This window comes from Sapajus apella, unplaced genomic scaffold, assembly GCF_009761245.1.
Source record: "Sapajus apella isolate SASKATOON/1434 unplaced genomic scaffold, GSC_monkey_1.0 scaffold15, whole genome shotgun sequence".
NCBI lineage: Eukaryota > Metazoa > Chordata > Mammalia > Primates > Cebidae > Sapajus > Sapajus apella.
In genome coordinates, this window is record NW_022436955.1 from 16,227,390 (window position 1) to 16,243,103 (window position 15,714).

Consider the following 15,714-nt stretch of genomic DNA (forward strand, 5'->3'; position numbering starts at 1 on the left):
CATCTCCCATAGTGCCTGGCTAATTTTTCTATTTTTAGTAGAAATGGGGTTTCACCATGTTGGTCAGGCTGGTCTCGAACTCTTGACTTCAGGTGATCCACCCACCTCAACCTCCCAAAGTGCTGGGATTATAGGCATGAGCTACCACACTCAGCCAGTCAATTTTAAAAATTATTTTGTTATTTTTGAGACAAAGTCTTGCTGTTTTCGCCCAGGCTGAGTGCAGTGGGTGATCTTGGCTCACTGCAACTTCTGCCTCCTGAGTTCAAGAGATTCTCCTGCCTCAGATTCCCGAGTAGCCAGGATTACAGGTGCCCACACCAGGCTAATTTTTGTTTTTAGTAGAGATGGGGTTTTGCCATGTGGGCTAGACCGGTCTCAAACTCCTTGCCTCAAGTGATCCAACCACCTGGGCCTCTCAAAGCACTGGGATTACAGGTGTGAGCCATTGCACCTGGCCAGATTTTTACTAATATACGTATGTGATGTATTTTGCTAGCTGATAGTGAAATTTTCTGTCAGTGTTCTTCTCTGGAAAATCAGAGATGTCTAGAAATTGGAGAAGTCTTTGTGAAAAAGCTGTGTTTGAGTTGGTTCTTTAAAAACTGAGTGTTTCTACAAGCAGGAATGAAAAAGGCAATGGTGGGAGATTAGAAATTACATTGCATGTTTGTGAATCACAGTTTGAGTCCAGATTGTTTTGGGCCATGGGTGCTCCATCAGGAGTTTAGCCATAATTTGGCAGATGATAGCAGAAAGTGATGGGATCCAAGTGTGCCCAAGGAAGACAAATCTGTTGCCAGTGTGGATGATGATTTAGATGTAAGGATCTGATCTAGGGATTAGAAAGGAATTGTTCATATGAGAGACTTTTTGAAAGAGTAATCACTGAGACTTTGATGGTTGATTGAAAAGGGAAGTTGAGAAAGCAAACCCAAGAGTTGAACCTGCTTCTGAGATTTTGAGCGTGGGTGACTTCAGGAGATGAGCTTGAATTGTGAGAAGGAGCTGCTGTTGTGCAGGGATGGGAGATGGAGTCTAGCTCTGTCTCCCAGGCTCTAGTGCAGTGGTGCTATCTTGGCTCACTGCAACCTCCAGCTCCTGGGTTCAAGCTGTTCTCCTGCCTCAGCCTTCTGAGTAATTGGGATTACAGGCGTGTGCCACCCACCATGCCCAACTAATTTTTTTTTTTTTTTTTTTTTTTTTGAGATGGAGCCTCACTCTGTTGCCAGGCTGTAGTGCAGTGGCATGATCTCGGCTCACTGTAACCTCCTCCTGGGTTCAAGCAGTTCACCTGCTTCAGCCTCCTGAGTAGCTGGGACTACAGGTGCCCACCACCACGCCTGCCTAAATTTTGTGTTTTTAGTAGAGATGGGGTTTCACCATGTTGGCCAGTCTGGTCTCAAACTCTATACCTCAGCTGATCTGCCCGCCTCGGCCTCCCAAAGTGCTGGGATTACAGGCATGAGCCACCGCACCCAGCCTAATTTTGTATTTTTAGTAGAGACAGGGTTTTACCATGTTGATCACGCTGGTCTCGAACTCCTGACCTCGTGATCTGCCCACCTTGGCCTCCCAAAGTATTGGAATTACAGATGCTGGGCAGGCATGTTGAATTTTAAGTGATGGTAAACATGCAGTTGGAGATATCTGGATTGTTGGAAATGTGGAACTAGAGTTTAGGAATATAGATTTGGGAGAATCAGACTCTGAGAAAGGTGGAATTTAGAATATAGTCGGCCGTCCATATCCACAATGGATCAAAAATATTTAAAAAATGAAAAAAATAAAAAATATAGCATAACAACTATTTACATAACATTTACATTGTTTTAGGTATTATAAGTAATCTAGAGATGATTCAAAGTATACAGGAAGATGTGTGTAGGTTATGTGCAAATACCACTTTGTTTTGTATGAGAGACTTCAGCATCTATGGATTTTGGTATCCTTGGGGGTTCCTGGAATCACTCACCTGCCAATAACAAGGAATGACTGTGTAGATGAAAGGATTGTCCTAAAGTAGAAGGAGAAATGATTATCCCATATAGTGTATTAACATACAAAATTTTATTGAATAATGCGGTTTTAAGGCTTTGAAGTAATCTAGCTCATTTCCTCATATTATATTTGGGAAACACATGGTTAAATAGGCAAAGTTTACCTAGGCTTGTATAATCAATTATGTGATAATATCAGGAGTATAACCCAGTTTTTCCAACTTCTGGGTTACTGTTTGCACCACCTCATACTGCTGCTCCTGCTCATTTCTGTGTATAGTTGTCTTTTTTTTTGTTTTAAGAAACAGGGTCTTTCTATGATGCTCAGGCTGGCCTTGAACTCCTGGGCTCAAACAGTCTTCCAGCCTCAGCCTCCTGAGTACCTGGACTACAGGTGCACACTGATTTTAATGGTGCTTTTACCAAGAACTTCATGTCTTTCCTGTTTTAATGTGGTGATTTGTTTACTGTATCTCAGTCATATGAAGGCCTCTGATGGGAAGTAGAATTTCCATCACCATGATTGGAATAGTTGATTAAAGTACCACACGTGAGCTTTTCCATGTTAGTAGCAGAGAGATGGAGGATTATGTACAAAATTAGAGTACTCCTATAGTTACTGATTTCTTCCTTCTAGAATAGACTAATAACAGTAGTGGTTGTCATTTATTTCGTGTTCCTTTTGTACCGAAAACTATGCTTAGTATTTTATATTAATTATTTTAATTTTATAAGAATCTCCAGAAGGTAGGTTGCGTTAAGATTCAAACTGTATAAATGAGTAAAGGTTAATGGGAATAAATAGTTCAAGGAAACAAAGTGACAGAACCAGCATTCAAATTCAAGTATATCTGACTCAGGAGTTCATGATCTTAACCACTCTACCATACTGCCTTCTCTAGGTACATAGGAGTTACAGCTGTTGGAAGATGGGTTAATTTAACAATGGCATCCAAACTAAAATTTTGCTTTGTAGACCATAATTTACAGGTACTCCCACTGTATATAATTCAGTGATGGATAATCTTTGAGGATTAGATCTAATTTTGTCATAACTATATTGCTTGGTTACTTACACCTGTAAGTAAGGTTGTTGAATGTTGACACATAGTGCTTTCTTTTTTCCTGTCTGTATTCTTATACTACTTTAATGGTGTATTCTGAAGTATTGTTTTCTTTTCAGAAAAACCATGCCAGATGGATCATCTGGATCGAATCCTGCTGTCTGGCATTTATAATGTACGCAAGGGAAAGACCCAGCTGCATAAGTGGGCTGAACGCCTAGTTGTCCTCTGTGGTACCTGCCTTATCGTTTCCTCAGTGAAGGATTGTCAAACTGGAAAGATGCACATTTTGCCTCTGGTTGGAGGAAAGGTAAGACTCACAAAGGTGAATTGTTTTTCATTTCTCATCTTAGGAAAATATCACATAGACTTTTCATAGTTTTTATTCTTATCTTTTCAAAGAAGCCAGTATGGGCATTATTAAAGATTATATCAGAGACTCTCTGAGAGGTTCAGAGTCAGTTATGCCCCAAATCCTGCTGCAGAACATCTGTTCAAGACATTCCAACCTCCACTGCTGGGCACTACATTCTGTGGCTGATGACAGCTAGAGTAGACAGTGGTTGCTACCATTAGAAGCTGCCTTTGGAAATCAGAAATAGCTGCCAGCATCCATCACCAAATAGATTCTTTGTGGGATTTTCTTTTTCCCAATTAAATTAAAATTCAGAGTCTGAGGCGGTCATAAGATATGATCCAGCAGCCAGGGAGCCATGCCATTTCTTCCATCTGTCCTAGAGGATTCTCCATCCCAGTAAAGGAGTTCACTTGTTAGACAGAATGACAAATGGCCATAAACAGATATATTAATATTTATAGGAAGCTATACATGATTTTATTCTGTTTTGAATCTTGTATGTCAAAAACCAATCTGAATTTAAGAGGACTTCCAGACAAAATTACCTAATGAATTCATACTTTGGATCAGGCATCTAATCTGATCCAAATACACAGCAATATAGATAGAATATATATATTAAAAAGGTAAATAGCCGGGCGTGGTGGCGCGTTCCTGTAGTCCCAACTACTCAGGAGGCTGAGGTGGGAGGATTGCTTGAGCCCAGGAGTTCGGGGCTGTGGTGTGCTGTGCCGATTGGGTGTCCATACTAAGTTCAGCATCAATATGGTAACCTCCCGGGATCGGGGGACCATCAGGTTGCCTGAGGGTGAACCGGCCCAGGTCGGCAATGGAGCAGGTCAAAACTCCCATGCTGATCAGTAGTGGGATCGCACCTGTGAATAGCCACTGCACCCCAGCCTGGGCAATGTAGCGAGACCCTGTCTCCAAAAACAATAAAATAAAATAAATAAATAACTAAATAAGCTAGGTATGGTGGCTTGTGCCTGTATTCTCAGCTACTCAGGAGGCCGAGGTGGGAGGATCACTTGAGGCCAGGAGTTTGAGAACAGTCTGAGCAACATTAGCAAGACCTTGTCTTGGCTGGGCGAGGTGGCTCATGCTTATAGTCCTGGCACTTTGGGAGGCCTAGGGGGGCAGATCACTTGAGGTCAGGAGTTTAAAACCAGCCTGGCCAACATGGTAAAATCCTCTTTACACTAAAAATTAAAAAAAAAAAAAAAACTAGCTGGGCCTGGTGGTGGGTTTCCGTAATCCCAGCTACTTGGGAGGCTGAGGCAGGAGGCAAGCTTGAACCTGGTTGCAGTGAGCCAAAATAGCACCATTGCACTCCAGCCTGGGAGACAGAGCAAGACTCTGTCTCAAAAAAAGGAAAAAATAGCCAGTTGTGGTGGTGCAAACTGTATAAATGAGTAAAGCTTAGTTGGAATAAATAGTTCAGTTGTGGTGGTGCAAATTGTATAAATGAGTAAAGCTTAATGGGAATAAAACGAAGTCTCAGTTGCTTGGGAGGCTGAGGTGGGAGGATGGCTTGAGCCCAGAAGTTCGAGCTGCAGTGAGCTGTGATCGTGCTGCTGTGTCCTAGCCTTATGTGACAGAGTGAGACCCTTTCTCTTAAACAAAATAAACATAAAAAATAAATATATGAAAAGACCTAGCTGGGCTTAGAAATACAGAATAGAAGCATAAAATGATCAGAAGGTCTGAGTCTATGGGCCTCCTGGGCTCTGAAAGGTTGTGGCAGCCCAGGAGTTTGGCTCTTATAAATATTTAGGTCTAATAGTTTTCTGCTCATAATGAGGGACTTGGGTTAGGTTTATGGCCTAAAGCCAGGCTGATGAGTATTTTTTGTTTCTGAAAGAAAGCTAAACCAAAAATTGCCATTAAACATTGACTGGAACCAAGGCGTATTTCTAGCTGTGGTCCTAGAGAGGTGGGAAAATCCAGTTACGTGGCCTATGCCCAGGAAATGAATGAAGTCCCTACTAGTTTAATGAATGAATGTTTGTAACTCCAGTTTCATCCATGGGGCCGGAACCTGCCACTGCCAGTATGAGGTCTTGGGGGCTGAAGGACAAAGTGAAGAAAGTAAGTAGAATTGCTTGAGAGGGAAAGAGTGAATGAGGACAAGGTTGGGGATTGGTGGAGAGGAAGCAGCAGATAGGGTGAGAGAGAAAATGAACCTCCTGTTCAGTGAACCTGAAAAGTAAACTGCCTCTCATACACATACAAAAAAAAAAAAAAAAGAAAAGAAAGGAAAAAAAAAAAAAACCACAGAGAAATTTAATACTAGGGAAAATTTCCACAAACTCAACCATCAGAAGATAAACTCACTTCAGATTGAAATGGAAATGAATGAACATCCTGAAAAAACTTGAAAATAAATGTGTTTATTTTCTAGGCGAGAATGGAAGAACAAAAATGGAAAACAAATTCAGAAATAGGAATATATGCCTATGAAAGAACCAAATAGAATATTGGAAATAAAAATATAGTTACTAAAATTTAAAACTTACATGGTTTAAATTCTAGATTAGACAGAGAGAATTGATGAAGAGTAATTTTGTCTATTCTGTTTGCTAATAGAATTTTGTTCAGGGTAGCAGTGTGCCTGGGATCAAAAGCTAAATCTTTCAACCCCTCTTGTAGCTACTGTGATATAGACAGAAGTATCTTGGAAGGACTTTTGGAAAAGCTCTTTAAAATGGGATAGATTTTTAAAGAGCTTGACCTTTAGAGGTTGGAAAGAGATGACTTGACCCTTTGCCTTACTCTTCCTTTATGGAGCACAGTCCCTCTGTGTCCGAGGTGGAGCAGTCATGTGATGACTGTGAGTTGGCAAGCAGATGTCAAATGTAGCATTTGAGGAAGAAGGAGCCTGGGTCCTTGCTGGCATATGGAGCTGCTATGCTAGCCCTGGACTGGCTCCTCTTTTTTTTTAAAGCCACTGTTTAGTAGCTGAATGTAATTAACTGATGTACTGAAGAATTTCACAGACAAAAATTATAAGAGAACCCTTCAGAAAGGCTCTGGTATATACCTAATAGGAGTTCTAGAGAAGAGAGGAAGAGAAAAGAGAAGTAATATCTGTAAAAATAAGAGCTGAAAATTTTCTAGAAATGGCAAACATGGTTGTTTAAATGTGGCAATGTGTTAAGTGAAGTATGATACACTCTTGGGATAAGGGATAGAAACATCAAATAATCTTAAAGTTTATTAGAAAAATTTAAAGTAGAGGAGAAAAAGAGGATATGGAAAACTTTATAAAACTAAAGGCAAAAATAATTGAGAAAAAGGAGCAAAATAATTAGCATGGTAAATTATCACAAATTATAGCGATAGGAGTAAATCTGAATATATCAGTAATCACAATGATTGTGATAGTCAAATGTTATTTTAAATACTATTTGCTGCTTATAAGAGATATAATTAGAACTTACTCTTAGAAGGTTGAAGATAAAATAATGAAAGAATATATACTCTCAAATAGCAACCAAAAGAAAATTGGTGTGGTTGTATTAATAGCATATGAAACAGTTATATGAATGTTTATATGCAAAAAGGACTTATATTCAGAATATATAAGGAACTTTTGCAACTAAGTAACAAAAAGACAACCCAGTTAAAAACTGGGCAAAAGATTTGAAGAGACCCATCACCAAAGCAGATGCAGATATACAGGTAGCAAATAAACACGTGAAAAGATCTTCAGCCTTATTAGTCATTAGGAAAATGCAAATGCAAATCACGGTGAGTTACTGCACACCACTAGAATGGCTAAAATTAAAAGTCTGATGAATGGCAAGTTTGGCAGTGATGCAGAGCAACTGGAACATTTATACATCATGTTAGGAATGAAGTTACTTTGCAAAACAGTTTATTCATTTTTGTAAAATTAAACATATGCTTTTCAAATGACCCAGCAATTCTACTTCTAGTTTTTTATCCAAAAGAAATGAACATATGTTCTTACAAAGACTTGTACGTGAATGTTCATAGCAGCTTTATTCATAACGGCCAAAAACTAGAAACAACTTAAATACTCATTGACTTGTGGATTGATAAACAAATATGATATAGCTATATCATGAAATAGAGCTAAGCAAAAAAAAAAAAAAAAAAAAAAAAAAAAAAACTGCTAATACAGGAACAAGGATAAATATTGAAAAAGTATAATTCCTAGTGAAAGAAGCCAGATACAAAAGTCTGTTTATTGAATTATTGGATTTATGTGAAATTCTGAAAAAGGCAAATTGTGATAGAAGACACATCAGTGGTTGCCACGGTTGGTGATGAGGGGACTGACTATCAAGGAGCACAGGGGTAGTTTTGGGGTCATGGGATTGCATACTGTATTTATTAATTTATAAAAACTCATGAAATTGGTCACTTAGAATCAGTGAATTAAAAAAAAATCAGGGCCAGGCATGGCACAGTGGCTCACACCTGTAATCCCAGCAATTTGGGAGGCTGAGGTGGGAGAATTGCTTGAGTCTAGGAGTTTAAGACCAGCCTGGGCAACATAAATGGGACTCTGTCTCTACAAAAAATTTAAAAAATTAGCCAGGAACAGTGGCACACACTTGTAGTCGTAGCTACTCTGGAAGCTGAGGCAGGAGGATCGCTTGAACCTATGAGGTTGAGGCTGCAGTGAGTCATGATCATGCATTGTACTCCAGTCTGGGTGACAGAGTAACCTGTCTCAAAACAAAACAAACAAACAAAAAAACAGTGATTTTTTTTTTTTTTTAGGTTATACCTCAATAAAACTTATCTCCAAAAGGACTTTTTTTTTTTTTGAGATGGAGTCTCACTGTCACCCAGGCTGGAGTGCAGTGGCATGATCTTGGCTCAATGCAACCTCCACCTCTTGGGTTCAAGCACTTCTCCTGCCTCAGCCTCCCAAGCAGCTGGATCAAAAGGACTTTAATGCAAAAAGCATTAGTAGGGATAAAGAGGCTCACTACAAAGTGATAAAATAAACATTTCACCATCACCCTTTAATAATTCCAAAGTTGTACGTATGTAACAATATAATCTCAGTATCTGTAATACAAAAATTAAAATAATTACTCAGGGAAGTTGACAAATTAACTTATAGTGAGAGATTTACAAACCTTTCTCAGTGTTTAACATTACATGATTCTCTGTACTTTTCTGTGTCAAGCATTCCAAAATAAAATACTTAAAATATTATGCTAAAACAATCAGTATCCTTTATTTCAGTAATGTTCTTTATTTTGGCACACTCCTTCAGTTGCAATGATTTGTTACTAGTGAAAAATGGTTATGTTGTATCACAATTTAATATTGTGAAAATTATTTAATTTTAATGGGTCTTTTCAATATGATTCTCTTTTCTTGAAGTATTTTGTTTCTGCTGCTTGATTCAATCTTTAGTTGGCACAGAAACCTAATGTAAGTTTCCGTCTGATTTGCCAAGATTCGGTAGCTATGACGTAACTGAGATACCAGACAAAGATGTGTGGTTCCATAACTATAAAAAGGCTCCTTCCTCATCAAAGTTACACAGTTTGGGTGGTTGGAATTCGGGGGAGAATTTCTTTTTTTTTTTTTTTTTGGAGACGTAGTCTTGCACTGTCACCTGGGCTGGAGTGCAGTGGCGCAATCTCAGCCTCTGCCTCCCGGGTTCAAGTGATTCTCCTGCCTCAGCTGCCCAAGTAGCTAGGATTACAGGAGCCTGCCACCATGCCCAGCCAATTTTTTGTATTTTTAGTAGAGACGGGGTTGTACTATGTTGGCCAGGCTGGTCTCGAACTTCTGACCTTGTAATCCACCTGCCTTGACCTCCCAAAGTGCTGGGATTACAGGTGTGAGCTACCCTGCCTGGCCAAGAATTTCTTTAAGGAGCTATTTTTGTGCTGTGAATACCTGCCACTACTCCAAATAGGAATGGGGGAAGTTTTTGCTTCTTTTCTCAAGCCTAGTAAAAGAGATTTGAATGGAACTCGAGAGAACTTGGTAAGAATCCGTGCAGTATGGGGTTTACAGTGAACTGATATCCTGCTTCCTGACCAGCAAGTCCTGAGGACAAGAGGTGCTACCCAGCTGCTGGGGATAGAGCAAAAAGCACAGCTAATGTGTTGAGATCATTGTGTATTCATGTGTGACGATGGAGGGGGACAAGAGGGTAGAGAGAAAAAATTAAAAAGTCTGTTTAAAAAAATTCAGTTGTTTGTCTTGTGATTGCCTTTTGCTTTTTGACTCGGATTTTTTTTTTAAGTGATTCTGGTTTTCTCCCCTCCTCTTCAGATAGAAGAAGTGAAGCGACGGCAGTACTCCCTTGCTTTCAGCTCAGCCGGAGCCCAAGCTCAGACCTATCATGTCAGCTTTGAGACTTTGGCCGAGTACCAGCGATGGCAACGGCAAGCATCCAAGGTGAAAATGGTGGGATGTTCTGAGGTGGAGATAAGAATAGAGAACCCCAAGAGAAATGTATTTTGACACTGATGGCCGGGTGAGGTGGCTCACACCTGTAATCCCACCCCTTTAGGAGGCCAAGGCAGGCGAATCACCTGAGATTGGAAGTTTTGAGACCAGCCTGACCAACTTGGAGAAACCCTGTCTCTACTAAAAATACAAAATTAGCTGGACATGGTGGTGCATGCCTATAATCCCAGCTACTTGGGAGGCTGAGGCAGGAGAATCATTTGAATCCAGGAGGTTGTGATAAGCCAAGATTGCGCCATTGCACTCCAGCCTGGACAATAAGAGTGAAACTCCGTCTCAAAAAAACAAAACAAAAAAAACAAACAAAAAAAGAAACTAAACTTATTCCCAAGATAGCAAGTTACAATTTTTATTTTCCTAAGTCTTTTCTGAGTGTATAATGAATAAAATCATGGAATTCTACCAGGTCTTTAACTTATTTATATTTGCATAGTACAAAATGCTGTCAAAAATGTTTTCAAGGGCATTATTTTTTTTTTTTTTTTGAGACGGAGTTTCGCTCTTGTTACGCAGGCTGGAGCGCAATGGCGCAATCTCGGCTCACCGCAACCTCCGCCTCCCGGGTTCAGGCAATTCTGCCCCAGCCTCCTGAGTCGCTGGGATTACAGGCACACGCCACCATGCCCAACTAATTTTTTGTATTTTTAGTAGAGACGGGGTTTCACCATGTTGACCAGGATGGTCTCGATCTCTTGACCTCGTGATCCACCCGCCTCGGCCTCCCAAAGTGCTGGGATTCCAGGCTTGAGCCACCGCGCCCGACCTTCAAGGGCATTTTCATCTGTGCTCTCTGTGAGGTAGGGCCTTAGAAGGAATTAAGACACAGAGAGATTTTTGACTCCTGAAGGAATTGAGATACAATGAGATTTAAATGACCTTCCCTCAATTGTAGTAGTCAGTGACAGATGGGTTCATTCTGTAACTTGTGTCTCAGTGCTTCTTGGTCTGCAGATGTTCAGAACAGCCTTGGTGAACCACTTCAAATTTGCATTTATTGATGGGACAGTGACCTCTAATGCTGTCACAAGCCATTATTCCTGTATGCTGAGGATAATTAGTCTTTGAGCATAATTTCTGCTCATTAGCCTTTAAAGAGCAATAAAGCGTATTGTGATTTTCAATTTCTCCTCTTGTAGCCATCATTACCTGATTTTGTATAAGAGATTGTTACAGTATAAGGACATGCTGTCAAAACATGAATTACTTTTCTTTTTTTTTTTTGGAGTACAGTGGTGCAGTCTTGGCTTACTGCAACCTTTGTCTCCGGGTTCCAGGAGTTCTCCTGCCTCAGCCTCTAGAGTAGCTGGGATTACAGGCGTGCACAACCACACCTAGCTAATGTTTGTATTTTTTAGTAGAGATGGGGTTTCACAATGTTGGTCAGGCTGGTCTTGAACTCCTGACCTCAGGTGATCCGCCTACCTTGGCCTCCCAAAGTGCTGGGATTAAGACGTGAGCCATTATGCCTAGCCATGAATGACTTTTTAGTGATAGATTAGATTTTTTTTTTTTTTTTTTTGAGATGGAGTTTTGCTCTTGTTGCCCAGGCTGGAGTGCGGTGGCACAGTCTTGGCTCACCGCAACCTCTGCCTCCCAGGTTCAAGTGATTCTCTTGCCTCAGCCTCTCGAGTTGCTGGGACTAGAGGTGTGCGCCACCATGCCTGGCTAATTTTTTTGTATTTTTAGTAGATACAAGGTTTCACTATATTGGGCAGGCTGGTCTCGAACTCCTGACCTCAGGTGATCCACCTGCCTTGGCCTCCCAAAGTGCTGGGATTATAGGCGTGAGCCACTGCACCCAGCCTTGTTTGTTATTTTGGATCAATTTTATAACCCATATTATATTTGCATACTGTTATAGGAACTTCTTTTGATTTTATTAATATTTTGTAGTTGTATTGGCTCTGAAATCTGCTCTGAATAAAACTGATTTCAGTTTTAAGCAGCTATTTCATTCTCCTGCTCTTTTAAAGAAAACTTAATATTTTTTTTAGTATCTTTTGCATGTTTAGCAGTGTACTGTGTGTTTGGTTATTTGCTTTTTTTTTGTTTTGAGGTGAAGTCTCGCTCTGTCACCCAGGCTGGAGTGCGGTGGTGTGATCTCTGCTCACTGCAACCTCCACCTCCCTGGTTCAAGCAATTCCCCTGCCTCAGCCTCCCAAGTAGCTGGGATTACAGGTGCACACCACCATGCCTGGCTAAGTTTTTTGTATTTTTAGTAGAGGTGGAGTTTTACCATGTTGGCCAGACTGTTCTTGAACTCCTGACCTCAGGCAGTCCACCCACCTCGGCCTCCCATAGTGCCAGGATTATAGGTGTGAGCCACCTTGCCCAGCCAGTTATTTACTTGTATCCTCAAAACAGATGAAGAAACTGTGCTGATAAGTAGCAGAGCTAGTGTGGCTACAAAAGGCTGTGTCTTTTCTATCACACTGCCTCTTAAAATTTTTTCCAGTTATTTCTAATTATTTTAAGATTACTTCTTGCAGCTGAGTGTGGTGACTCACACCTGTAATCCCAGCACTTTGGGAGGCCAAGGTGGGCAGATTACCTGAGGTGAGGAGTTCAAGACCAACCTGACCAACATGGTGAAACCCTGTGTCTACTAAAAATACAAAAATTAGCCAGCGCTGGGTGTGGTGACTGATGCCTGTAATCCCATGTAGACAGGATGTAGACATTCAGTACTAGCTCAGAAGGTCTTTGGGAGACCAAGGCGGTCAGATCATGAGGTCAGGAGTTTGAGACCAGCCTGGCCAATATGGTGAAATCCCATCTTTACTAAAAAATAAAACAAAAATTAGCCGGGCATGGTGGTGTGCACCTGTAATCCCAGCTACGCAGGAGGCTGAGGCAGGAGAATTGCTTGAGTCCAGGAGACAGAGGTTGCAGTAAGCCAGGATTGTGCCACTGCACTCCAGCCTGGCTGACAGAGCATGACTCTGTCTCAAAAGGAAAAAAAAGATTACTTCTTGCATGAAGTGTTAACTTTCCATCTTTAATGATTTGTGTTTTTTCTTTTTTACCTTGTACTTGTAGACACTTTATAACTTATACCCTTGCTTTTTAAGCAGCTTATGGTTTTAAGAAAAAGTAAAAATTAACTGGTTTTTATAAATAAATAATTAGATCTTATTACCTTTTTTTTCTTTCTTATCTTTTTAATTAGTGTCTTTTTGTGTAAACGCCATTTCATTCAGTGCTGGGTGATAGACATTCAGTACTAGCTCAGAAGGCTCTTCTCTTTGACCTTATTCAGGTGGTGTCCCAGCGAATCAGTACCGTGGATCTCTCATGTTACAGCCTCGAGGAGGTTCCTGAGCATCTCTTCTACAGTCAAGATATCACCTACCTCAACTTGCGACACAACTTCATGCAGTTAGAAAGACCCGGAGGCCTCGACACACTCTACAAGTATGTGGAGAATGGGTTTCCAGACTGACATGTGCAAATCAAGTTATAATCAGTATCTTATGGCTTCCACCTGCCACTATTGTATGTATATTCTAAAATTTTCACTCTCTTTTAAAGAGGAAATAAAATTTTTTATTCACACAGTTCTCCTACCTGCTCTTCCCCCCACATAAAACAGAAGATTGATGTAAATGTTCTGTGAGCTGCCAGTTGATACGGGTCATCTTTTCATGTAAATCATTGACATTGTTGTGTGATCAGCAGCTAAATTACATCAAGAGATTAAGTATATAGGAAAGTTTTGAATGAGAAGTATAAAATTTAAATAACTTAAAGGAGGTAGGCCTCATTTTAAGAATTTCAGCCTGAGAGACAAGGCACTGTCTTTCCTTGTACCTTCCACTGCCAACCCTTACTTAAGCTGTGAAGCTTCTTTCTTCTAATAAAGGAACCATTTTAGCCCTACAATGCTATGACCTACTTGTTATTTCATCTCCCTTATTAAAATATATACCTCATTCCCACCCTCCACTCATCCCATCTCACTCCTCCACTTAAAAATGGATGGCAGTGAATAAATATGTGTTGTAAGTAATTATCTTGGCTTCTGGAGGAGAAGGGAGAAATTGGAAATTAAAGCATTTGAAATGATTTAAATTAGATGGTGACTAAAAGGATAATATACATTAAAATGACTTATTTTACGTACTTCCTTGATAGCTAATAATTCTAGAGTAATGTCCAGAAAATGTTGTGATTTTTAAAAATCTCATCTGATACTTATTTTAGAAAGTACAAGTCTCTAGTAATGATACAGTTATTTTAGTAACATTGGCATGTAAATGAAGACAAGCTATAATTTTAAGGAAGCTGGTTTCCAGCATTTCTTTGTGAGTTGTTATGAAAAGAATTGGTCCAGTTTGAGGGCTGGATCATAAATTTTAAATTTGAAGTACTACCAAGCCAAAGGAATAATCAGTAATCAAGGTTAGGTCATCTGGAAATTAAACATTGAAAATGTGTAAGCAAAGCATTAGAGTGAGGTACCAGGGATTCAGGTATAGAAGCAGGTGATACAGATCATCATCATGGAGAACATCTTACCCTTACTATCTTGCACCTGTATAATAACAAAATATCCTATTCTCCAGTGGAATTACCAGAGTTTCTCATAAAAAGTTCTTTGTATTGAAACCTTTAAGATCTTAATTATAATATAATGGATATCAAGAAGAAACTCAAGAGATCCATTTTATAACAATACTGTCTCTGGGTAAGACAGTATAGATACTTTTACTTCCATGAACAAAATAGAAGCACTAAAAATTACCATTTTGTGTTGTGTATCAGATCACATAATGGTAAAATGCTGTCATATTCACATTTTCAGGCTCTAACTGATTATTCATTTCGTGTGACATTTGAGCCAACATAATTTCAGTATGAAAAAGTTGCTTATATATGAGATTTGATCTACATAATTGTTAGCTATTGCTTTGCCTATGAGTTGATTAATTCCTGCAAGGCTTTTGTATGTTACATGTAGAAATTTAATAATGGGAAAAGATTTTAAGTGTATCAAGTATGATATAATACAAAAGAATTGTACCAGCATGAGCTATTCTTCAAGACTGTCTACCTTTTTAAGGAGAAAAGAGAACTCTTGTAATTCTAGACCTGGCTTCCTTGATCACATGGACTGTGCCTTAGTTATCGTGGTGTCCTCTGTCCCCACTCAATGTTTGATGTGTAGTGAGTGCTCAGTAAGTATCTTTGGAATAAATTCTATGATAGACATTTAAAATAGATTATCAGAGGCCATTGATGTCCTGCACAAAGATACAGTAACAGTTTATTGAAATGCAATATACATTTTTGCCTTTGCTCTTTAGATTTTCTCAACTGAAGGGCCTGAACTTGTCCCACAATAAACTTGGGTTGTTTCCTATATTGTTATGCGAGATCTCTACCCTGACTGAGCTCAACCTTTCCTGTAATGGATTTCATGACCTACCAAGTCAAATTGGCAATCTGCTAAAGTAAGTAGCTTTATTAGATTGCTCTTTTTCCTTGCAGAATTAGAAACTTGCCTGGGGTTTGGAATGAAGTACCATGGGTCTTGCAGTGAAATATATAATGTACTTATTAGGATTCTAGTCAGCAGCAGTTTTTGACCTCGGAGATCTACCTGCCTATAGCAGTGACTGATCCCTCAGCGTCAACAGCAGAGGTCTTAAACTCTCTTTAATGTTGGAGGGACCATTTGTGTAAGTTATGTGTAAGTCATCTATTAAGTCTGTATAGATGGAGAGTTAGGATATATTACTACTTTTGGATTGATAACAGATTAGTGACATAAATCAGAATTCATAACTCTGATTCTGTCCATTCCAGTGAAACCTTTCAT

At 39.6% G+C, this 15,714-nt stretch overlaps 1 protein-coding gene across 3 annotated transcripts in view; it reads left to right on the forward strand.

Moving 5' to 3' along the window:
• The window catches only part of PHLPP2 (PH domain and leucine rich repeat protein phosphatase 2), a 73,379-nt gene that overhangs the window by 26,426 nt on the left and 31,239 nt on the right, over nt 1-15,714 (forward strand). For all 3 annotated transcript variants that reach the window (XM_032284351.1, XM_032284353.1, XM_032284352.1), the window contains 4 exons: nt 3,184-3,374; nt 9,696-9,821; nt 13,153-13,307; nt 15,200-15,346. In XM_032284351.1, the coding sequence (XP_032140242.1) occupies nt 3,184-3,374; nt 9,696-9,821; nt 13,153-13,307; nt 15,200-15,346 (619 nt within the window). The remainder of the gene's footprint in view (nt 1-3,183; nt 3,375-9,695; nt 9,822-13,152; nt 13,308-15,199; nt 15,347-15,714) is intronic.